Below are 25,080 nucleotides of genomic sequence, written 5' to 3'. Positions count from 1 at the left end.
GTTGCATTGTTTGTATTTGAAAGTAAGGCTGTTATCCCAAAATGGAGAAAACTACATTTGGCATGTGAGTAAAACAATTCAGTTAAAAATGGTTAAGCTAAGGCTGCTGTTATTAGGAAAGAAAGTGAATCTAACAAATAATCCCAGTTTATAATAAATCACTTTGAAACAGAGAATATTATGAAGAGAAAACACTGAGAAAACTAAGCCTGAGTCTTAATTACTACAAAACATTTTACATCCCACTAATAGCATAAACATATGTGAGAGCTAACATATTGACAGAGACTGAAAAGACAAGAACAATTAAAATCTTCATAGTCAGCAGGAAAGCTTTTTAAACATACTTCAACACCCACTAACTAGAAAGGACTATCTCAATTTTTACGTCTAAGGATCATTATGAAAATCCTTTAAGAAAAAGTTAGCTGCACCAGTGGTTATTAGAAAACTAGCATTCTGTGAAAGATGTTTCTTCACTAACACAGTTCTACCTTGAAACGGTGCTGATATTTATTGCTGACGTGGCATAAAGTGCAACTTTTAAACATACTGCTCCTGATCAGTGGTAGAGAGAACTGAGAACTGTAGTTTAGAATAAAAATAAACCAAATCACTGGGCAGATCATCCGCCTGGGTGTCACCTTCTGCCCTACACACCTACTTCCCTTTCCACTAATTCAAACATAGGCCATCTGTGGTTTATCTTAACTGTCAAACCATGGTTATATGCTCATACATTGTAATTTCTTTTTAGCAATGAAAAGGAAGTATTCCTGTGTTTTATAGTTCTGAACAATTAGTGCTGGATTTACCTGCGTTTCGCTACTCATGCCTGTGAAGACTATTTTGCTTATTTTTAGCTACTGCTACAGACCTGAAGCCCTGTGAAGTCTGCAATGGGCCCAGTGAACTTTGGATTTATATTTAGTGCAATGCTGAAGCATAGTGCTGCTTGTTTCAGTACTGCCTGTAACCCAGAAACAGTTGGTATGTATATAAACTTTGGGAGATACTGTGTTTTAAAGATTTGCCATAGGATCTTTTAATTAATTAATTATTTTGTTCTCTGTTTCCTCCCTTTCGAAAAGGCTGAGCAAACGGTAACTAAAGCTGATTGTTATACTAATTTCTTTAACAACTCATTTCAGAGTACTTACCTCATGTAAAATATGTGAAGCAATTAAGTTTCATTGAAAACGATTTCATTTTGTATCTGTACATACTTTAGGTCGTTGCTAATATGACATGTATAGGGATGAAGCAATGGACAACAGAGTCTGCTTCAAAGGTAGTTTTAACTTTTTCTCAGTGCTAACACAGTAAGGTTCTGACACTTCCCTACAAAAATACTGATAACACAGGCTACCTGAGATATTTTTCAGGTATCAAACTCAAGAATATATAAGTTATGTCATAATTACATATTTCCCTATTTGCAAAAGTTGCAATCAAAGTGTCTTTCAGGAAATACATTAAAATTTTCTCTATCAATCAGAGGTATAATGTTAATACTATATGCTGCATGAAAACCGGGTCACTGCATAAAGAATGTTGGTCAAGATAAGGCAGAATTGAGATAGAATGGAAATCTATTTATTCTGCTGTAAACTTCCTTAGAAAGCCTTTTTCCAGCTGAAAAAAAGTTAAAATCGACCTCCTTCTGCTTTAACTTTGCTGGGTTGAATGATTTTGCATTGAGATATATAGATGGCTCCCTGAAGCTGTGATTCCCCATTATGTCTCAGCATGTCTGCAGTTCAGACATTGTCAATAACGAAGGCACTTGTAACTGTACATAGTTTAGCTTTCTTTCATTATGATCCTCTTAGAAAAATCACCTCACATTCCCTTATCAGTCACATGTCCCTCGACATATAAATGATTGCATACAATGCCAGCACAATACAGTAACAGGCGTGAGCCAGAGAGACCCGTGAAGTAAGAGTAATACTAGAGTAAGGAAGCTGGATGCTAGGGAAACTGGCCTTCATCATGACTGCATTTTCTTATTTTTCTCTAGTGGAGGGTAAAGCACAGGGGCTGTTGCCAAAGGCATTATAAGCCTGAGAAATTTACTATAGATTTTAGGCAAAGTGACAAGGATAGGAATATTGAAGCCATCCTCAAACACAGTCTATGCAGTGAGAAAGTGAGGAGTTGCATTTTTCTGAAAGTTTGTACCACTTTTGTCTTAACTTTTCTGATTAACTTGGTATAAATTGGTAAATTTTAATAGTGAAGTATTGCTGATGTTCTTACCACTGTGTAATTTAGCTCTTATATTCAGGGAGGGAACAAAAGTAGAAAAAAATCTGTTATGTTACACAACAAAACATTAATAGGAGAATGCAGATAGAATGGCCAAACTTCATACAGTCTGCAAAAAACATCCTAGGAAAATGAGAAGCATAAAGAGGATAATTTGAAAATAATATGATGTTTGTATGCAAATGAGATGCTGATGATCTTCTTTTCTTACAGTATATTCCACTAATTTGCCAGAAGGCAATGTAAAAAGCAATAACAGTGAGCTAGCATAGTAGGAAACCTTTGAATGTTCAAAGGGGACATTCAATCATTTAAGGCTCACAATATAACATAGTGTGAAATCATGATAATATGGTGAGAAACAGCCTACTTAGCACAGAGGATGCTTCACTCTGCCCGGCTGCTTTGTGTTCTGCAGAGGAGCATCCAGGGTTCCCCACAGGTCCGTTTGCTCCGTGCAGGTAGGCAGCTAGGCTGGCTCACCCACGGATAAACCTCCCAGATGAGGGGAGAAAACAACAGGAGGATACTGAAAAGAATTGCATAGCTTGCTATTAAAGTAATGTTTACACGGAAGTAGCAACTTTTAACCCAAAGGATCACAAAGTGTATTACAAACTGAAATTCAAACTGTCCTTTATCTGCCTCTATGGAGCAGAGTCTCTGGAGTCAGGCAAGAACATGTTGCCCTAAATGCACACACAAGGATTATTTGGCTCTTTTTTTCCCCTCCTTTCTCTCTCCCAACAGGGATAGTCATCCATTGCTTGTGAAAGCTCAGAATTGTGCTGAGATAAAAAGAATCCCCAATGCTCTTCTCAAATAAGAACAAACCAACCAACCAAACAAAAACCTACAACTAGGATTATAATGGAAACAGAAACAAAAATCAATTTTGGTGAGATTGCATAAGCAGTTCCCGCACCCAGGTGTTTGAACTGCATTGAGAAATAACGTTTCAAAGGCAAAACTAAGTTCCTTAGTTTAGTTACAGTTAACTAGTAACCTACAGTAATTTTTTATCAACATGCAGAATCAAGTAATGGTTGCTTTTTCTTATTATTTTTGCAAATATAGAACTTATTTTCTCAAAGTTGTATCTGAGTCCTTGAAATTGGTAGAATGAGAGGCACTGGGGTAATCTTCCCTTTTTTCCTTCCATTTTCTGAAAGTGAAACTTTTTTTTTCCAGAATTGAGAGAAATAAGAAAAATATGCCTTTACAAAGGATTGAGTACACAGCCAGCGGTAAGTGAAAGAGGAAAGGAAACACACGTGTTCACGTTACTTATTTTGTAGTTGTGCAACAGCAGTTCAAGAACTCGCTGCCTCTCAGCTGAGATGTGCCAGCGGATTGTAGCAAGTCAGCTATTTCAACACTTGTAAGCGTGTAAGTTTGGTCATTGTGGTATTCCCTGAACTGCATGAATGGGCACAAAGAAAGTTTCAGAAGCTAACACAGATGGTCGGCAAGCTCGGAAGGATGAGACGCTGAGCAGATACCTGGGTCTAAATGGCAATGTTGATACAGTTGTTCAGTTGTGGGTTTAATTTTTTGTATCTTTCAGAATTTTAAGTACTCCATTAGACAGTAGGGAAATGTCTGGTTTCAGATGCAAGACACAACATATTACCTAGCCGAAACTCAGGACCAACCCATGTATAAATGCAAAATGAAAAGTAATACAAGTGTGAAAGTGGGATAATTGTCAGAAAAAGTGTCTCTTCCAGGTATGAAAGAACTCTTATTCTGGTAATTTTGAAAATATTGCACTCGTTCCCAAACAGTACAGTAACAGATTCACAGCCCAATACTGAAAAATCAGTAAGATATACACTTAAATCTCGAAGCTGGTAGAAATCAAGCATTATCTGAGTTTATCTGAAGAGAATTTTATTTTTTTCCTAGTGAAAAAAATTCCAAGAAACTTAGCTGCTCCTCTGAAGAGTATGTTTTAGTGAAACATAATGATAAAAATGAAGAAATAGTTGGAAGCTTGGGAATAAATCCTTCAATACGGTTTGATCTTAAACTTTATTAATTTTTTTTTGTGCTGTTTGCACTGGACTTGGACCCACTCAGCTTCTCAGAACAATTATAAAAAAAAACACTGCTGTTTCTTAATGAGATGATATTGCTTGCTCTTTTTTACTTTGCTATTTATGTAACTGAAAAAAAATCTTGCAATAATATCCCAAGAAAGGGCATATAAATAGGTTTTTATGAATAATTATTCATTATTTCCATCTGTTTAAAGTAATTAAAGCAGATGATATTTGACCCACTAACTTCAAGATTTTATTTTTGTTTTTCTCTAGCAAAGGACAGTAGCAATTCCCTTGAAGCCAATTTCTTATACAACTGTAAAGAACTGAAGACTTCAAAGTGCATTTTGAACCACAATGTATATTTCGATTTTTTTTGCAATCTAGTGGTAAATTGCAAACCAAAGTACCTGAAGTTTTACTAATCCACAAATAATGAAGCTGTTTAACAGAGAAATTCTCTTTCTTACTCCTGAACATTACCTGCAAAGATGCAGTTATTTGATTTGGAAATGTGCATATTATATTACACTCATATTTATTAATTTTGTACTCAAACAAGAAACTAAGCTAATGAAAATTCTGTGTGGAAGAGACTCCAAAATACCAGTTAATGCAGAGTTTTTTTGCAACGGTAAGTCAAAATGATAACCAGGTCAGAAAGGTGTCTGTGCTTCTGTAACATCAGAGAAATATAGAAATACTCTAGCTTTGAGATTGCAATCAGGACAAACATCTGCACTGTAACAACACTGTTTTCTTAAATCAGATTTAAATGATTTCTCAAAGGGCTATAAAGACAAACCCTGCTTCCATTCAATCCAGACATGCATCAGCCCTATGAATACCTAATTTATACATAACATTATGTAAAATTCTCTTGGCATTGTGCTTTTTTAAACAGATAGAACTAAGCTGAGGTGTAGTTTAAGCAGACATGAGTGAGTGTGTGAGTATTATTATGATGTTTTTGTCTTGAACTAAAATAATGCCAAACAGTACCGGCAGCCATAGAATTGTTATGAGCTTGCATTAAGTATGTTGAATTGTTCCATGTAAAACCTACAAAAAATAAGTTTTCCCATGAGCCTGTACAGAGTTTGCAAAATACATAGTGGAACAATCATGAGCCGAAAGTCAACACTGCTGTCCTTTCTTTATGGAGAGCAAAAATCTTCTGGCTCAATAGACGTTATTCTGTGGGAGGTGAATAAGATTGGAAGGAATTATACAGGAGAGAGTTTCTTAGTTGACACAGCTGTGTTAAGCACAGAGGAAAAATGGACATACTGAACATTAAAGCGTCTTTTGAGGCAAAATATTTCTGTGGAGTCCCTTTGCTTCCCATCTCTTTTGTACTTTGGTCAATATTGCTACTTACCATGGGGCAGAGAGGGAGGAACAAACACCAGGTTTTGATGGAATGATGCACTGAAGCTCAATAAATTATCCTTAAACTAGTCATATAATTGGGAGTGTTCAAAAATACTTTGAACAATAATGTGATTAATATTGAACCTACATTCTCCTTTCCTTTCCTTTCCTTTCCTTTCCTTTCCTTTCCTTTCCTTTCCTTTCCTTTCCTTTCCTTTCCTTTCCTTTCCTTTCCTTTCCTTTCCTTTCCGCTCTTCTCTTCTCTTCTCTTCTCTTCTCTTCTCTTCTCTTCTCTTCTCTTCTCTTCTCTTCTCTTCTCTTCTCTTCTCTTCTCTTCTCTTCTCTTCTCTTCTCTCTTCTCTTCTCTTCTCTTCTCTTCTCTTCTCTTCTCTTCTCTCCTCTCCTCTCCTCTCCTCTCCTCTCCTCTCCTCTCCTCTCCTCTCCTCTCCTCTCCTCTCCTCTTCTCTCCTCTTCTCTTTTCTCTTCTCTTCTCTTCTCTCTTCTCATTGAAACAAAGTACTGAACTAGTATTTGCTAGCAAAATATTCTACTCAACTGCATCTGAAATGTTTCCTTTACATCTGTTTATTGCAAAACTGAGACTCGGCTTCCTGACTGGTCCAACTGACCCATTTTGTCCCTTTGATTTTTCTCATATCTGAGTCAAATTCACAGTTTTGCACAGTTTTACATTTTTCTGCATTCTCCTGTGTACTACAGTTGTGTGTATTTAGCCGTCATCTTGAACAAGAAATCTTTATTTAAACCTTCAAAATCTTGTAACTTTTCCAAAACTTTCTATTTAGATTTTTCCAGGCTAATGCTCCTCTTCTTGTGTAGAACATATTGTATTGATTATCAAAAATGTTTCCACCAACTCTAAATTAAATTACAACTATCTTGGTAAGGAGATATTTTCCTTGAGTTTTTGTACACTGCTAAGAAACTCTTCCTACATGGCAAGCACCACCAATGCAGCTGTATAATTTATCACTGAGCACAGAGTAGTCAACACACCTTCTAAAGCAGTCACTTTCCCCTAGCATTTAGAAGCAGTTGCCTTTTAGATTAAGCAGAACTATTATTTAATAAATCACAGAAATGCCTCTCAGAAGATTAGGAAAGCAAGTGTGGAAGGTTATTTAACATACCCTACTTAGAGAATTTAGATAGCAGACTGTAATTATCCAAATTGGAATTTAGCCAGCAGATGAAGGCCAATAACAATATTCTGTGAAAAATACCATGCAATCTTTCAGGACCAGACATGCCAGCAACATCTCATCTGAAACATGGCAACTGCAACAGCTCAGTGTCTCTTGCTTGGAATAGTAGTTCAGTTCAAATTCTAGAAAGAAAAGTGCTTCCAAAAGAATCAGCGCAGGTTCCTGCAACTCCAGAAATACATATTTTTAAGTGTCCTATTAAAGTACTAAGCAATCTCATCCTACCTCAGAAGTACTGTGAAAAGTGTTGTGATTCAGCCCACAAAATATTTACGGCTCTTCTGTGTAATGGAGAAGGCAATATATACAGTCAGCTGTCTTCTCTGGTGATTTTGGGGCTTTACCTAGTGAGGTTGGGTGTTTATAAGTCAGATGTTGCAGAGCTGAGATGAATTCTTACCTTTCTTTCAATGGCTAAACCATAAGACAGGAGGTCCAAGACTGGAGTTCAGAAATGTAGGTTAGGTCCTATGTTCCACATACTTCATATATGATCGAATTTGACTCCACTAGCATTAACGGCAGCTAACGCACTAAGGGCTGAGATTTCTGTGGGCTGACAATAGGGAGCTCTGAAGACAGGCACACTGGAAGCTCCATCCATAGGCTTGCACTCTTACTTCATTTAGGCACTGCTGTGACTCTGTGATTACAAGCCTGACTCTTTGTATTAGGCCTTCATGCTTGGGCCTTCAATAGTTTTCCCAAGCACTTCAAGTAATTTTGAACTAATTTTTTCCATATTGCATTGTGGCTACAGCCCTTGCCCACTGTCGTCTTCTGGAGCTATAGCTTTGTATTCAACCTTATGAAAGGAGGTGAGAGACAGGCATAATATTACTCCCACTGAATGTCTTTGGTTAAAGCTGTCATCCAGCAAAAGGGAATTCTGGATACAGATCCATTAGTCAGAATAACTAACTTTTTAAAATTTAGTCACTGTCAACGTACAAGAACCTTTTGACAAAGCTCCCCACCGAAGGTTATTAAAGAAAATAACTTACCACAGGAGAGATGGAAAGATCCTTTTATGGACTTAAAGCTGATTAAAGGATAAGAAGCAGAGTAGGACTTGATGATCACGTGCTTGGATGAGGAAGAATCAAAAGTGCAGTTGTCCTATGATTAGTGATGGGATCAGTTTTCCTCCACATATCCAACCCCAATGGAGTAAGGAGTATGCAGTGAATTTTGCAAAACTGGAGATGATATTGAGATCCTTTGGGTAATCAAATGATGCACCAATGTTGAGGAACTCCAGAATGTCCTCAGAAAATGAATGGGTGTGCTAATGCATAAGTAGATAAGTTTTAGAGATTAACATGCATATAGGAAAATATATCTAAAATGTTACCTTCATGATGCTGAACTTAGAACTTAAAGTTTCAATCTCAGAGTCATCACTGACATTTCTCTGAAATCATGGAACTTCATGTTCCATGGCAATTAAGCCCCGCCTCCCTAATATTAGGCATGATAAGGACAAGGATTGAGAGTTAGACAAAGTGTAACATCCCCTACAGAAAACCCTGATATACCCATATCTTGAGTACTGCCTGGAGTGCTAATCTCCGTATGTCAAGAAGCGCAGAGTGGTGTTAAAGGAGATACAGAGATGGGCAAATAGCTGATCTCGGAACTGAAGCAGCTGAATTATCAGCAGAAATTAAAAGTCTGGGACTCTTTCTGAAGAAGGTGGCAGTTTGGATAGAAGGTATCAGAGGGACATATTCCTTTGTTTTTCCCTCAGGATATTTTCTTTGAGCTTTGTCAGTCCTTTCTGTGGGACACTTGGAGAAACAGATTTCATCCTCACAGCAAACCACAGAGGCCAAAAATGCTGGTGGACATTCTGTTTCAATGAAGGGCTACAGTGATATGTGATGGTTGTTCTGCAGGGACAGCTGTGAGCCCTGGCCAGTGCACAGAGATTGTGTGGGGATGAAGTAAGGCTGATATGTCTGAATCATCCATCCCAAGCAGTCTCTGCAGAGCAAACACTGTCTAGTTCTTCAGGTTCTTATAGGCTGGACAAACTGAGGAAGATTTTCATGGGGGAATGAAAAAGACACTGAGAAAAAGCTCTTCCAGAGAAACTTCAAGACTCTAAAGTTGCCAAATAATGGAGTTTCTAAATTACACAGTCCAGATAACTACCTGTCTCTCATTTTTCTTATTATTATTCTGCTTCATTTTCTGGAGAATTTTTCTAAACATATCATCCTCTATTTTCTTCTCTCTCAGTGCAGAAGATTTTAGCACACATGGACAGTGAAACATTAATTTCTGTATTTGTTGTTGGTTGGGATTTTTTTGCCATGTCAAGTCAATGACAAATTTCTTCTATCATAATTTCTAATTGCCATATTAAAAATGGTTGATTTGATCTGTTTACTCGTACCTTACCAGAAATGTAACTCAAAAAAGATTGAAAAATGGAGGTTAAGTTAAACTTTTAAGCATCACAGGCTGCTTTTACAGTTCCACAGAAAGTGCTACATCTTTTTTCAAATAAATTTTTGTCACTGCTACCTCCACAAGTGGATGTCTGGAAGAGAATATAGCATTTCTACAGTTTAGCATTTCCAACATAAAGTTCCTTTTTTCCTCCTTTCAAGAATTTATATATTTAACTCCATTGTGAAAGATTAGACAGATAAAGAAGCTTTCAACAGAATCACAATACAGGTAATTATGGGTCTGTCAGCATTTCCATTATGAACTCCATTTAGCATTAAGGGTTTAGCATTTTTCCATCATTTCAGAAAATGTCAAACTGAAAGCTGGCACGCAGATTAGCAGTCTGGATGCAAATTTGTTTACACAAAATATTTAAATCTGCTCAGCTGTTTTTGATTTAGAGATCAGCCAGAAACTTTAAACTCTCAAGGTTTCTCATGTGTTTCTGCCAACTTCTAGACCAAATCACAGTTAAAAAAAATATGATTAGTTAATAAACTGTTGACTCATTTTCTTCTAAAGTTTTGAAATTATTTACTTTAGGCTTTAAAATGGATTTTAGAACTTCTGCCCATCTTGCGACTCTGGTCTTTCTCCTGCCATCTTTTTAAATGAATGATGAGTTAGAATAGGATTCAAAAACTATAGTAAAACCTGATAGTAATCTTAACGTCTGAAACATTTTTTTTTTTTAGGACTCAATTAACTACCATCATAAAACAGTGAACAGAAATGGACCAACGCCTGTAAGATTTTTTGAGAATGTCAATTACTTAGCCCACTAGCTCTAATACCATTTTAGGGTACTGGCCAAAAAGAATCTGATGGACTTCAATTGTTACAGTTTTTCAGTTTCATCAGTCTAGTCCTATGCATGGTATGAACATTTTTGTATAGCTGCCACATCCTAAATAAATTCTGTATTGAAAGGAAGTATTTTGTTTGTTATAACAATCTGCTCTGCTCTGCTCTGCTAAAAGTCAATGACAAATCTTTTCATTTCAGTGAGGACAAGCTCTAAAATAATCTACTAGTAAATATTTCAATAAGGTTATAATTGAATGGATGATCACTCTTGTTCAAAAATACACTTCTCACTTGAGAAGTAAGAAGCTTTGAAGAAGCCACCAAGCAACTTAAAATAGAAACACTGTTAGAAACATTGAGCTATTAATAGAAATGAGATAGAAAAATAGTATTAATTGGGGGGGGGCAGAAAAAAAAAAGGCACTGAGGTTGTAAAATACAGATATTCAAGTAGATAATTGGAATATTTAAAATCTTTATAAAAGATGGGCCAAACAGGAAAAATCAATGATACATCTTCTCAAAAAATGCACAGACATTCCGGTGTGCCAGACAAAGAACAGGAACCTAATCCTAAGCAGTCTGTGAATTAAAAGCACAAAAAAGTATGGTACAAAAGAGATGGTGCAAATAAACTTTGTGCTAATGAAACATGGAGGAAGCAGATGAGGAGAAAAAAAAATTGTACTGGCTTAATAATGGAAAAAAACCTCAAACCCACAACTTTTAAGAATGAAGAAATTGTTCTTCAGAAAACATCTCAGCATTAAAGTAGAGCTGTATCTTCAGAAGTATCTGCAAATTCTTTAATGTTTCAATGCTCATTGTATTGTGTACTACATTTTTTAATAAATGATCCATTTTCCTTATAGTTACCTTAGGCTTACCCTAAATTCTAGCAGGCAATTCATGACTTCTTAATAATTGCAGAGGCTCTGCTGAGCAGAGTCTCTCCTTAGCTGATATTTGTGGCACGCTCTGACTCTTTAGAGTAGAGATTTGTGTTAACTCAGCTGTCAATGGATTTCAAAGTGGGGACCAGTCCAAGAGGCCCCAAAGGGAGCAATTTGGAACAGTACCTTTCACAAGTCAGATACATAGCAGATTCTCCTGATTTCATTGAAATACTGAAAGTCAATCTTGGAACAAGCGAGTAACAGAATCCCTACAAATCTAAGCCTGTTCTACCCATTTTTATTTTTTTTTTACCTTTTTATTTCTTTTTTTTCTTTTTCTTTTTCTTTTTCTTTTTTTTTTTTTTTTTTTTTTTAAATTAATCATGAATTCTGTAGAATCTAGAGTCCTGACTAGTCTGTTTTGGTCATGCCAGAAAGATGATATCAGCAAAGGATACAGCACTAATATTAGATCTGCAAAATTTCCTGTACCATGTCATATGGACAGTTTCATTGCATACATTGGAGCTTCAAAAACAGACATGATACATCTTGGATTTCCAAAATATACCAAGTATCCAAATTTTTGCCATCTGATTCTATAGTGTTTATTTGTATGCAAGTAAGGATTTTATCAAGTTACTATTAGGTTTTGACCTTTTTTAATCACGTGGTTTAAATTTTATTTGTTTGGGGTGAAGGGGCATTATTTTAGTTACAAAAATAATCATGTAGACAGGCACAAGAGACTGAAGAAAGAAAACCAATATAACTGAAACGCCACTCTTCCAATTTTGCCTTCTTGTAGATGATTTAAAATCCAAATAATATGCTGAAAAAGTTAGTAAGTCTAATCAATGACTGCAAGGCTGGAATGATATTTAATTTCCTAACAGATTAGCCTTACATGGTTATTACTTTGGGCCACAAAAGGACTTTAAAAATGACATAAAAACTGAAGAGAACTTTCTATATTTTACTGCAGGCTTTATGTTTTTGGGACTTCGCCAGTAGTACTTGTGGAGTGGGAAGAGAATTCGGGAAGGGAACCCAGAAGTGCAGGGGAGGCTGGATAAATCGGGAAAAATTACAGGAGCTAACTGATGAGCTAGAATTTCAGTCTAGTAAAAATATAGAGATAGAACTTAGGAGAGTAGGGGTTTTTTACGGGTAGCTTAATTTAAAACCAGCTGAAATTAGTGTAGAAACTCATACAAATTTAAGTGACCTGCAATTATAGTACTAGAGAGATTTAGGAATTTTGTAAGCATATCCGTAGGAACATTACGGAGGCAGGCATGCAAGAGTCACCAACGCTGTTGAACTTATTCTATATTAAACATTGATTCTGTTGCTCATTGCTATTTCAGATAAATAGCTTTGAGAAGCATATGTTTGTCAGGATGTTTACAAAAATCACTGTGTCTTATATGGTTGATTGGTGCAACTTTCCACTGCTGACAATGAAAATGCCAATAAAATATATCTCACCTATTTTTCAGGGGAAACTTGTTATCCTTGCATGAGAAGACATGGGAGGTTCTGTTGGCACTGTATCCTCTATGAAAAACATAGAAATGTTATTGCTAGTCTAGTGTCTATGCTATTTTTCTTTCTGCAGAAGGGGGGCTGAAAATTAAACTTTCTCAAGAATGCTGAAGTACTTAGATAGAAAATTGGGCCACTGAAGAAGTATAATAACATTCACATTCTTACAACACGTCTATACTTGCTATAAGGAGAATATGGTTGAATTTAGGATATATGAAAGTTCATTAAATAGAAGCTATAAAAACCTCTAAAGAAATACTCTCCCAAATGTCAGAGATATTTCATTTTCCCAGGAAGAAGTTGCCAAGATTGAAATAAAGGGTAAAGAAGTGATATTATCAAAGTCTCTGAAGCTAATAACTATGTGAATTGTGTGAGGGAAATGATTGGCCCCCTTCAAAAGAACTTGCAGAAAGGAGCATCTGTTGAAAAGAAGAATTTTGAATGAAAATGGTAGATATGCTGAATAGTAATGTGGAAAGGAGTAGGTAATAATGTTCCTATTTGTTTTTAAATTGAAGATCATGCTGAGAAACAGTACTGAGCAGTCAGTTCCCCTCTTTCGGTTCTAAAAGGACATATTTAAAACCCATCAAATGTAAAATGTTGATTTTTTTTTTCTACTTCCAGGACTCTTTATTGAAGGGTCTAATTGAAGAGGAAATCTTTTAGCAGTTTCATATGAAAGGGTTTCATATTTAATGTGAATGATGTAAAAATCTTAGCCATTTTGGTAATAGTCCTAAGAGAGAAGGATTGTTGCCATGAGTATTGCTAAAACATTTATTTGATAAATCACAATTTGTACCATGTTCCTTCAATGCATTAGACTGATGAAAATTCTCTAATCAGATAAGCACTTTTGTGAGAACTGTATTGATGTAAAGGTGTTGTAGAAAATTTCTTATCCTTTCAGTAATATATTATGAATTATGAATTATATGTATTTCTTCTCTTGTGGTCATTAAAACTACCATGTCATGTACCAAGCACGGCTAGAGTCAGCAGCAGTAGTCATATGATTAAAGTATAAGTGTCACTTAGCATAGATGTATGCAAGGGAAAACACAGATGATGAGCATAGGCATGAATTAAGCATAGGTTCTTCTAGATAGAACACACAGCTGCAAATGCCTGCTACCAGAAGTGCTGGCATGCACACGCACACACTTGCATGCATGCGTGTGCATGTCTGCGTTGCCACATGCACCTGGAGATGCATGAAAAAAGCATCTTTTACTGCAGAGCTGATTGACTTGACTATGTGAGGTGGCCAAAGACCTGTTCTCTTTCCTCCTCCTTTGGTTAACCAGGTAGACTTTCCAAAAGTCAGGATCTGGACCTTTGTTGTCCAGTACATTTTAGTTCTTGTGATTTTGGCTCAGTATATCACATGTTTTTAGACTCTGAGATGGTGGCAGATACAAAGAACTTGGTAGCAGAAGATAAATACAATAAAATTAATGTGGAAACTTCCCTATTTTTGTACTTCGATTTTGTTAGCTAATTCAGCATTTTCAAATGTAACTACATATCTGGAATATATGATAATCCAATAAAAGTAAAATTGAATTGCATTAATAATTAAATCTGAAAGCATTCTAAACTTAAATCTATTGTCTCAGTTCCTCCGCAGCTGTTAGCAGACTGCTGCAAAATCCAAAATGCTTTACTGGAGAACAAAAATCCGATAAGTAATCTTGAAACCAGGTTGTAAATTGGTTGTAATTCAACACATGTCCTGACAAAAAGCATGAGTACTCTGTGGTTTTAAGGACTACAGCTGACATTGTGTTAGCACACTACCATTACATTGAATCTGGTGGACTGATCCCCAGAAGTGCTGACAGGTTCATCAATAAAATGTAGAAAGAGCATTTTCTGACTGTATCCAAATATATAATTTATTTTCCTTAAACAGAATCATAAACTTTAGTAATCTTTAGGTTTATAATAAAACGTGAGTTTTCCAAAGAGCACTTCTATGGAAAATTTCTAGTGTATTGTGAAATACATGGGTTCTGTTTCTTATATTTCCAAGTCAAATGAAATATATGTACAGAAAACTGTCATTCAAAACTCAGAATGAAAAGCAGAGGCAAATCTGGTCTCACAGGTCGTGTTCTGCACTCTCCTGTTGCTTTCAACAGGCTCAACAACAGGCAGTTTAGAAGCTCATTTAATATCCTCTTTTATAACTTCCATTCACCTTTGGATCAAAGCTGATATACAGAACCAAAAATGCAACTTTAAGTACAGACTTTTAAAAGATTAGTTTTAATTAGACTAAACTTTGATTCCCAAAGAAAATTGCACAACAATCAAGAAAGCTAACTATAGGAGAATGTGATGTTTTCCTTCTGGATGAGAGGGAAGGTTTTGTAATTCAAGTAGCTCTATCTCAACACTGTGTTGAAAGGAGAAGAATGCCCATACTCGGCATTTATGTAGCTCACTTCAGCTAAGGACTCCAAACTACACTTACAGATATCCACTCGGTGGGTCCGAAAACAGTTCTGTAAGAAGATAATGATCGTAGAGGGATCATTTTAACTGCCACCAAAATACAGCGACCTCTGAGATGTGCTATGTCAGTCTCTTTAAATGATAATACCAGTATTAAAATAAAACAGAAAATAGCACAGAAATATTTTTTTCTGTATTTGAAAAGTGATTAGAGGTTTTCATTTTTCTGAAAACAGTTTTATAGAAACTATATTTGGTAAAACCTTCCTAAATCAATGGAAATAAATAATTGTGACAGTTAATTCTTAATGTGCCAGGATCATTTTTTACTAGTGTTTTTAGTAACTAGTGTTTTGTTCTTTTTGTCGAGCTTTCACCCTAACATTTGCTAGCTATCACTGCTTGCACTCTTGTTTTGTTAGCGAAATCAGTTATGTATTACAGTAGAACTTCCTTCTGAGATTTGGAATACATAATAAATTAAGACGTAATGAATTGCTTAGGAAGCACATACATTTCAAGTTGTTACCTGCACCTTTGTAAGCTAACAATGCAGACAGCTGAATTTCTTCATTACATAACCGAATATATGGACATAATTTCTATATGTGCATATTATATATGTATAAGTACACATATGTGTATACACAATTCCATGAGAACGAAATCAAACAAGTTACAATGCATATAGATATAAAGCTAATAAGATACATAAGTGTGGGAAACAGATAAAATAGAATTCAAGGTCAGAAGTAGTGATTTGTCATCTGTATAATCCAAGTAATTACTCAGTCATTTCTGCCTCAAGCCTCTGGATTCCTTTAGTCTATTGCAAAGATAATCTGTTATTTACAGGCCTTGGGAGGTGAGAATTCATCACCCCGTGAATCTTTCTGTGATTAAGTTACTTAATGTTATTCACCTTATTTCTATGATACAATAAGAATATGATACATGATGCTACAATGCATTTTGTAGAATCCAAGGGAAAATGGGTAGGCTGTCTCTCTACATCTATGCTGGTTGCATCTCACTTTGCTCTTTGACAATGTTATTCTATCAGAGCACCAGTGCTGGTGGAATCCCTTGTATGACGTTCCCCAATACTTTGAGGCTCACTCTCTCTGAGTGACGCTGTTCCTAAATCTACAAACTTATCCATCTAACATTTCACACACTGGGAAGGAGATGATGAATTTCCACCATTTCCTTCTTTGACATTTACAACGATATTCAGCACTTGTAATGCTGGCATTATGGAGTAGTAAATCTTACGTGATCTGTAAGAACAAGGCAGTGAGACCATGAATGCGAATCTGCCCAGGAAAAGTAAACAACTAAATGTAAACATCTACAAAAACATGGTGTGTCTGTGTGTGTGTGTGCATGTTTATTTTAAAAAGTCTTTGTCATAGTCCGATATCCTTGTCCATTTCATTTCCCAAAAGAAAAGCTGGATGTCGGGAAGCAGATATTCGCCATTTCCTAGTACTACTAGGCTTTTTTTTTTTTTTTTTAAGAGGTGGGTGACATCCTGTACATCACATATCATGCACCCTTCCATTTAGGTCCAAGATGATTGCTAAATATTGTCCCTTGAATTTTTGATAAATGCAAAGATTCTCTCTTTTTGTAGAGAAATTGTACAATGTCATTCAGAAGGAAACATTCTTCTGTGAAGTTGTTTGAAAGGCACCTGTTTAAAGCTCATACGAGTTCTGGAATTTTTCAATAAACCTTAGCATGAGAATTATTCAGTCAAAATGGTGAGGTAATTCTTATAGCCTTGTAATAACTACTTTTATCATATGCATCTCTGATTTGTTACTTAAATATTGCTTCTTCAAATATCTTGTGTAGTAAAAGCTCCCTTAAAATTATGACTTTAAGAAAAAAACCAACACCTTAGACCAAATTGTCAGTTCTCTGACTGTTCTTTCCTGGGAGATTGCTTTGAGGTAATCTGGTAAACTAATTTCCCACAAAGGCTTTGTTTCAACTTTAACCATTATATCCAGAAATACAAGCCAAATGATACTCATCAGAAAGAAGGTGAGCCTGAGATGTCACAACCCTGTTGAATTAGAATTGAAGTTTTCTGTTAGGGGAGAAGGAAAAAACCAATTTTTGCAGCAGATTATAAAGCCTTTCCTATTCCTACCATTTCCATTTTAACAGGTTCTATAGAATTAACATTTTACATATAACTGTAAGTTATTTTATAGATGTTTTCCTTTGACTTATACTGTCTCTTTCTGTCCCAGCATTATAATGATGGACTCACTTGGCCTTGCTTCACAGGTGCTAACTAGTTCCCTAGGCTCTTACTGGAGCCAGCTGGAATCGGAAATGCTCAATATCTCTGAAAATCAGATAGTGTCCGAGGCACTTGTTTTCTTAAAAAAGGAGGGATACAAGGCTATGTTATCCTTCATAACCTTTTTCTCTGAAAGGGTGTTACGATCACGCAAATTGAGGCACCCCCACAGGATATTTAAAAATCTTTTGAAATTTTTCTAAAAAATTTTATAATTTTGGCTGTCTTTAGTAGATCCATGTGCATTCAATGATTGCAAATCTTAAATTTTTGGGGTTGACCTATGTAGCACATGAACAACACTGGGTATCATATACTCAATTTTATTCCAAGCTTTCACATTATTCAATGCTTTCAGCCAGATGCAGAGTGTTAAGGATGGAGGATGCAGATGAAGGGAAGGGAAGGGAAGGGAAGGGAAGGGAAGGGAAGGGAAGGGAAGGGAAGGGAAGGGAAGGGAAGGAGAAGGAGAGAGAACAGACAAATGAGTGAAGCACAGGCTAATACATGCCTCTTAAAACATGATGTTCCAAAAGCCACCTCTAGCTCAGGAGACCCAAAACTGCTGGCCGCTGAAATGCAGGATGATGCGCAAGTCACTCTGTACTTGCTGTGTTTCTCATATCTTTCCCCTGACTGTTGCTAATAGTCACCGCTGGAGATAAAGGGCACTAAGCTGGATGGGCAATTGATCCTACTTGACTTGTTCCTCAAAACCAAACAAAAATATCCCGCAAACAAACAAGCAGAAAAACAGATAGACTATAAGCTTCTGCTGTGTTTATTGCACAGAGGTTTTGGAAAAGGACGGATTGGAAAGCACAGCCACGGAGTCCTTTAGGTCTTGTGGGCTGGTGCTTGTAGGTCATGATGTTGTGATAAGGGAGTTGAAGATACATCCTGTCCCTCTTCAGCCTGTGTGGTTGCCTGGAGCCACCAGCCCGCTCCCGGGAGGAACGGGCTCATTGTGCTCAGGGACCGAGGGGCTATTTCTGGGTGTTAAGAACAATCAAACCAACCAACCAACCACCCTAATGCTGTCTCAGACTCGCAAAGAAAAGACTTTCAGGAGTCACCGAGCAGAAGAAAGCAGAGCCAAACGACGGAAGAGTATATGAAGAAGGAACCCTCGGAGGTGCGGCCCCCTCGGGCGGCTGCGGAGGCCGGGGCCGGTGCCGCTGCCGTACGGGTGCCGGTGCCGGGCGCGGGGGGATGCCGCCGGCGGGCTGCTGCCGCTCCGGGCCGGCTCCGCCTTGCGACTGCTGCCTCTCGCAATGGAAAAGCGGAGGCTGCAGGCGACGTTCCTCTGTGCCTTTTGCGGGTGCCTAATGCCACCGGGCACGGGAAGGGAGAAGCGGTCCCTGCTGATGCTGCTGAGAGGGGGTTTGTGTTTCTTCATTTCTGCCCTGCAGAAAAGGAGGGGGAGGAGGAGGAGCCGTGCGCTAAGCGGAGGGCAGAGCCGAGCCTTGTTTTAGCCCTGAACTGAAGGGGAAGGGCGAGGTGAGGGAGGGTAACTTTGTCTGCAACCCTGCAGAACTGTGTGGCCTGAAAAAAATCGCCTAGTTGCTGTGCGCAGCCCACTGAACAGAAGCCCGGCGTGGTCTGCGGGAGCTTATGGGAAAGAGGCACCGTAGAGCCGCTGAGCGTGTGCGGAGGTGTTGGAAAGGAAGGACGACGTTGTCCCTGCTCCAATCAGTGTCTCCCTGCACCCCTGCCTGCGTACACACAACACACACAACACACGGGCACACACACACAAAGATGCTGCAGCGGCAGCGACCATCTGGAGATGAGGAAACCCGAACCTGCTGCTACTCGCCCAACCGTTTCCGCTTCGGGGACAGAGCGAGCACCTGGCTGCGCCCACCCGTGCCCCACCGAGGACAGTCATCCGCCAGTAACCCCATAAGTGACTGGGAAGGAAGCGGTGGGGAGGGGCTGGCAGACCCTGAAGGGAGCGGGGTTGAGGTGGGAGACTGCAGAGGTGGCTGGAAGAAGCAGGGCATGCTTTGTCCCTGTTAGATATGCCCACATGCCAGGTACCCATCACTGGAAATGGAAATCCTTTCAATTTTCCCATCACTTCTTCTGTCAATGAGCCGTTTAAAATCTCACTGCTTCGTCTCCTTTTGGTTTTGAAAGCTGCCCTTGTTCCACTTGTCACAACTGCAACAGGGGAACAGAGGAACAACAGCAGAGGCAAAGCTTCATTTTAGCCAGGCAGACAAAAGAGCAGACCTTGGTGCTTTCTGCTCTCTGTCTTGGAGTGACAGCTAAACACAAGTGATGGAGGAGTCTTGTGGTCTCTGGTCATTTCACTTGATTTCCTCTCTGGTTTGCTTCCACAACCAGATCAAAAGCAATTTTTTTATTATTTTTTTATTTTTTTGTGGAGGAAGGTGCCAAACCAAAGGAGTGCAGGTATCAGTGATTTCTCTCTTAAATCCCAGGAGGTAAAGCTCACTGATGCTGCTTCATTTTTACTTTTTTCTTTTTTTGATTTTTTTTTTTTCCCTTTTATCCCCTCTCCTTTCTGTAAAGGAGTCGAATGGTGGAGGTTTCCACTTCCTGCTCCTCCAAGCTTGGTTTGCATTTCCTATATCTAAATGGTGCTTCTCATCTCTGGGACAGGACGGGACAGGACAGGGCAGGGGGGAGAGAAGGGGAAGGAGCTTTCCTAGGTGTCTTGCACATCTAAATGGAAGAGCACAAGTTCCATCATCCCCTGCAGCTGGCCAGGAATGACCCTGCTTGGTATTTTCTAAGGGTGGGTTTGTTTGTTTGTATGCCTTCTGTGCCTTCTCTCACTTTTCAGTAGTGCCATATCTTTGCTTTTTTACTCCATGTCTACCCAAGGAAGATTTTGTTGTAGATTGATCCATGGCGTAACGGGGTATTGTGTACGCAGTTAAAAATTTTCATTGAAGAAGGTACAATTCCTCTACTTCAGATCTTCCTATCATCCCTTCCCCAGCATTTCTGACAATTTCCTTTCTCCCATTTCCTCCTTCTTTATTCTCACTTTTCTAATCCCTCTCAAGTATTGTTGCAAGGTTCCAGAGAAACAAATTTATGGATAAACGTGAAAAGTTTTTTTACCTATATAGCTACATGCAAGGAGCACATAGTTAATCAGATATGACACGACTCCATAAGCACCCTGGGGTAGTTTGACACCTGTAACAGTGGGATAGCCGTGGATCAAGACTGGAGAAATGGCAACAGGGCAATGACAAAAGTAGGAAGTGTCTAACAGGCAGATATCAAGCAAAGCTGTGGAAGTGGTCTGGATGACAGGAACCACCGTAACAGTTTGGGTGTTATGATGTGGTGCTGGACTATTCAGTAGAGGTGATTAAGCAAGGCAGTGTATGGGCTAGAGCTTGCAGAGGTGGGGTGTGGTGAAAAGGCCTTGCCAGGCAATGGTAGAGCAGATGCAGGATCTGGGGAGTCACCTTGCTCCCAACATCTGGAATGTTTTAAATGGGCAGGTATGCGTTCATTGTTTGCCTCTGCCTAGGTTTCTGGGAGCAGAAGCGTGTGCTGACACAATGGGAATGTAAATCAAGGTAAAATGTATTCATTCACGGGAGTGGGGATAGAACTAAATATAAACGCCCAGAATAGATGCAATGCTGCAGTGAATCTAAGCCAGCTCTATGAAGCTTGGCTGCCTAAAGGAGCCTGCATCCAGGACGCGAAATCTGACTACCGATTTGCAGTTGCTGGGAGGACCCCCCAGTCCGGAGGAAGTCTATAGAAACCGCCAGGGCCATCACCTGGGAAGCTCAGGCCCTGACAATAGAGAGGAAATTGCTTCACAGCATCTCTCTGGGACTGCAGGAAGAGAAAAGGCTAGTTTTGCAAAGACCCTTTTCTCTCTTTTTCTGGCGCTGTTTCAGGTGCTTCACCTCAGCTTTTGCCCTCAGTATCCAGAGTTTTTTCCTTCCCCCACGGGCAAGCAAAGCGGCTTCTCAACAGGTGCTGTGGAAACTTACACGGCTCCCGCGGCCGTGGCGACGCGGGCAGAACCGCCCGAGCCCTTAATTTTGTAGGATGCTGCCGCCCCGCGACTCGTGCTCACAGAGCACCCGCTCCGGCAGCAGCTCCGGAGCCACCCGTTAGCCCCAGCGCCTCCGCACCGCGCCTCGCAGGCGGCCGGCCCATGACTTGCAAATGATGGCACCCGGCACATTGAGAGTGCGTTAATGACAGAGGGCTGAGCCGGGGAAAAGAAATGCTCCCAAAGCCCCGGGTTGGTCCTGATGGCAGAGCTTCTCCAGAACGGGGCAAAGCGCAGCTCGCAGCTCGCTTCCATAGACGCAAACAGAGAAAAGCTGCCTGTAATTAAAATGTACATTAACGTCGCAGGCAAACCCCTACCCTCGGATCCCCCGTGTCAGGATAACGTGGGATGAGGCAAAAGCCTTCGACATCCTTCCCCTTCCCACCCCCCCCACCCCCCCCCCCCCCCCCCCCCCCCAGCGCTCCGTGAAACACGAATTATCTTTTCCACGCGATGCAAACTGGGGGACAAGCAGCTGCAAAGCTCTACAATAAACTGTTTCATCCAAAGCAGAGCCAGCTTGGGAAGGCACGCCTTTGAATGCCCCCCCTCCCAGCACACCTCCTTCCCATCCGTGCAGGCAACGTCTGTAGGCGATAACCAAGTCTAAAAACTCGGAGAGGATCGATAACGTATTCTAAATATTCTGGGAGGGTATAAGTGTGACGGGGAGGAGGGATGAGGATAAGGAGGGGGATAAAAGGGTGATTAGTCAGATATTAATCACTGGCCACAAACAAGGGGAGATTATTTCGGGTAGGCAGCCCACTGTGGGGAGTTGCAGAATAGATCCTTTTACTGAAGGCACGCGTGATGGGATCAGCACTTCACCGTTTAGCGATGCCTGAGTATTTTGAAGGTGCACAGTATTCAAGCCACATATTTCTTCTTTTCTCTGTGTATAGCATTTCCCTTAACCGTCTGCAAGCACAGACTAAGTGGAGATATCTATGCCGCTAACTAGAGGTTTCCTTTTTGCTCTCCTTTCATGAACACAGAAGCAGGAAGAAATCAAAATAGCTCCTGCCCCGAAAAAAAAAAAAAAAAAAAAAGAAGAGAAAAACCCCCATCTCAAGCCCAACCCAAAACCCTCACATACATCAGGGAAAAAGGGATCAAAGGAGGGAAGAGAAAAGGTGTCGATCTTTGCACCCAGCGGCAGACCATGCCTTCAAGGCTGAATTGCTAACGTACCTTTTCGACAGCCAGGCAGCTCTGCATGCATACAAACAGCTGAGAGTGAAGCGCATTTCAGGCTGTGAGACGGCTACGCACACGCTGGGCTCCGTAACTTTCCCCACGCAACGGGTTAAACTAATAAGTGCATCGATACAGGCATTCCCGCAAAGAGCCCGTTGCTCGACCGAAAACCAGAAATGTAGGTAATTCCCCCCCCCCCCCCCCCCCCCCCCCCCCCGCCCCTTCATCACCTTAAAAAAGTCACCCGGTGGGATTTGCTTGAATATACACTAGTTAGAAGCTATATGAACCAACTCACGTCTCCGTTTCAGCATACTGCAAGAATATTTATTGAGCCCCAGCTCAGTCACTGCATTGAACGCCAAGCCTGGCAAGCAAATACATTTCCTATCTCAGAAGAGAGGTCTGAATCAACTCCTTCTTTCCTTCCCGCTTTAGCGATCATTTATATCTTTCCATTGCAAAGTACCCAGGGTAAAAATATAAACCAAGATATAAATATATATATATTAAATACACCTTAGTATAAGGCGAGAGCTTGCAACGCCCTGACCGAAAGCAAACGGACCCCTAAAAAAATACCCCCCAAATGCTACCCTACCTTTCACACACGAAACCATCAATAAAAAGACGAGGTTCCAAAATGTAAATCCACTTTTAATCTCCATTTTCTTCACCAGGATGAAGTCCAGTCGGCCACATTTAGTACATCCCCTTTCCCAAAAGTCTGCTAATTTCGATTCCTTTGCACGGATTTCCCCTCTGCAGATCCCTTTCATATTATTCTTGAGAGCTCCTAATTCCTATTCCTCGGCCAGGCGCAGCGGAGTTGTTGCTGTTGATGGTGCGCGGTCACAGCTCGGAGTGAATGGTGTTTCTGGGATACCACAGCAACCTTGACGAGGACTCAACCATCTCTCCAACGGGGGCACAAAGTCTCAGCTACTCTCGATCGTGTCTTTTCCTTCCCCCCACCCCCCCGCTACCCCAACTCCCTGCACAGCCGAAACCCACCACAATCCTGGCTCGTTACAGCATCCACCAGGAGCCACGGAAGAGCATCTTAAAGCTCAGACACTCTCCAATAAACTCCAAACAGTATTTGCAATTGAGATTCTCTCCCCGCCTCCCTCTTCCCCCACGAGGATCAATTCTGCCTAGGAAAACGGCTCGAGAAATAATACAGTGGCGAGGTCTCCACAGCCTCCCGGAGGAGCCTCCGGCAGCTAATACGGCGGGGCTCATCCATCCTCCCGCCGCTCGCGAAAACAATCGGTGCCTCGTTATTAACAATTCACGTGCGATGCTTGGGGGCTGCCATCGTCACCGCGGGCACACACTCACAGACACACACGCGCGCCTTCGGGCACACACCTCGCACGGGAGCATGTGCGTCTCCGAGGGGATTTGCAGACTAATTGCTCTGCGCGGAGTCATTAATTACAGGCCGGTCTCCGCGGGCGCGCGGAGGCGGCGGGCAGGAGCGCAGCGGGCATAGCCCCGCTCCCCGAAGAGCACGGCCACAGCCGTGCCCGTAGCCGACGGGGCTCTTCGCCGCCGCGGATGGCGGGACGGCGGCCCCGCGCAGCCCCGCGCAGCAAGCGGGGCGGGGGGCGGCAGCTCCCGGCGGGCCGGGGCGGGCGGGGGGCCGGGGCGGTGCGGCCGCGGCTCCGCCAGGAAGAGCGCTGGCGCCACCTAGCGGCTGCGCCGCCACGCCGCCGGGGCCGCGCCGCTCCGCGGGGGCGGGGGCTGCTGCGCGCGGAGAGCCCCGGCTGAGGGGGAGAGGGGGGCTGCGGGAACCGGCACCCAACCCCCGGCTTGGGGAGCTCGGGACCCGCGCTTTCGGCTTCCCTCCTCTGCCCGGCGCAACTACCGCGCAAGGTGCGCGGGGTGGCGGTTCCCTCCGCTGGGGGGAGCGTGCGGAGGGGGCGGGCGAGCAACGCCTGCAGTGCGGGGGTGTGCGTGTGGTGGGTGTGCGGAGCTGTTTGTTCAAGGTGTGTGGGGGGGTGGTGGTGCATTTTGGGCGTAAGGGGGTGTGTGCGTGTACATGTGTGTGCAGGTGTAACTGCCCCTGTGGTGCTAGTGCGCCTGTGAGGGCCTGCTTGTGTTAGGGCATGCGTTGTGCATTTTTTGTGGGGGTGAATGTGTGTTTGGGTGAGTCTATGTGCCTGTGAGCATGTCTGTGCAAGTGTGTGCCTGTGTGGGTGTGTTTGTGCGCATGCATGTGCTGTCACATTGAATGTGGGTGCACGTGTGCGGGGGGGGTGTGAGCGTGTGCATAAGTATTGCTGTGTGTGCACCTGCATGTGTGCATGTATGTGTGTGAGTGCATGTGTTAGTGTGCGTGCATGTGTGTGTCTCTGTGATTCTGTGCATGTGTGTGCACATTTTTTGTATGCGT

The 25,080-nt window shown here is 41.0% G+C and overlaps 1 protein-coding gene across 1 annotated transcript in view; it reads right to left on the bottom strand.

Annotated features, from left to right (window-relative positions):
• Window positions 1-23,545, bottom strand: part of CSMD3 (CUB and Sushi multiple domains 3) — a 727,509-nt gene extending 703,964 nt beyond the window's left edge. Inside the window, exon 1 of the mRNA XM_075743489.1 lies at window positions 23,281-23,545. Within this exon, the coding sequence (XP_075599604.1) occupies window positions 23,281-23,458 (178 nt within the window). The 5' untranslated portion in view covers window positions 23,459-23,545. The remainder of the gene's footprint in view (window positions 1-23,280) is intronic.
• Window positions 23,546-25,080: the final 1,535 nt, after the last annotated feature.

The sequence above is a fragment of the Balearica regulorum genome, chromosome 2 (assembly GCF_011004875.1).
Source record: "Balearica regulorum gibbericeps isolate bBalReg1 chromosome 2, bBalReg1.pri, whole genome shotgun sequence".
Lineage (NCBI taxonomy): Eukaryota > Metazoa > Chordata > Aves > Gruiformes > Gruidae > Balearica > Balearica regulorum.
The sequence above is the reverse complement of the archived record's forward strand: the minus strand, read 5'-3'. Positions and strand labels throughout refer to the sequence as shown.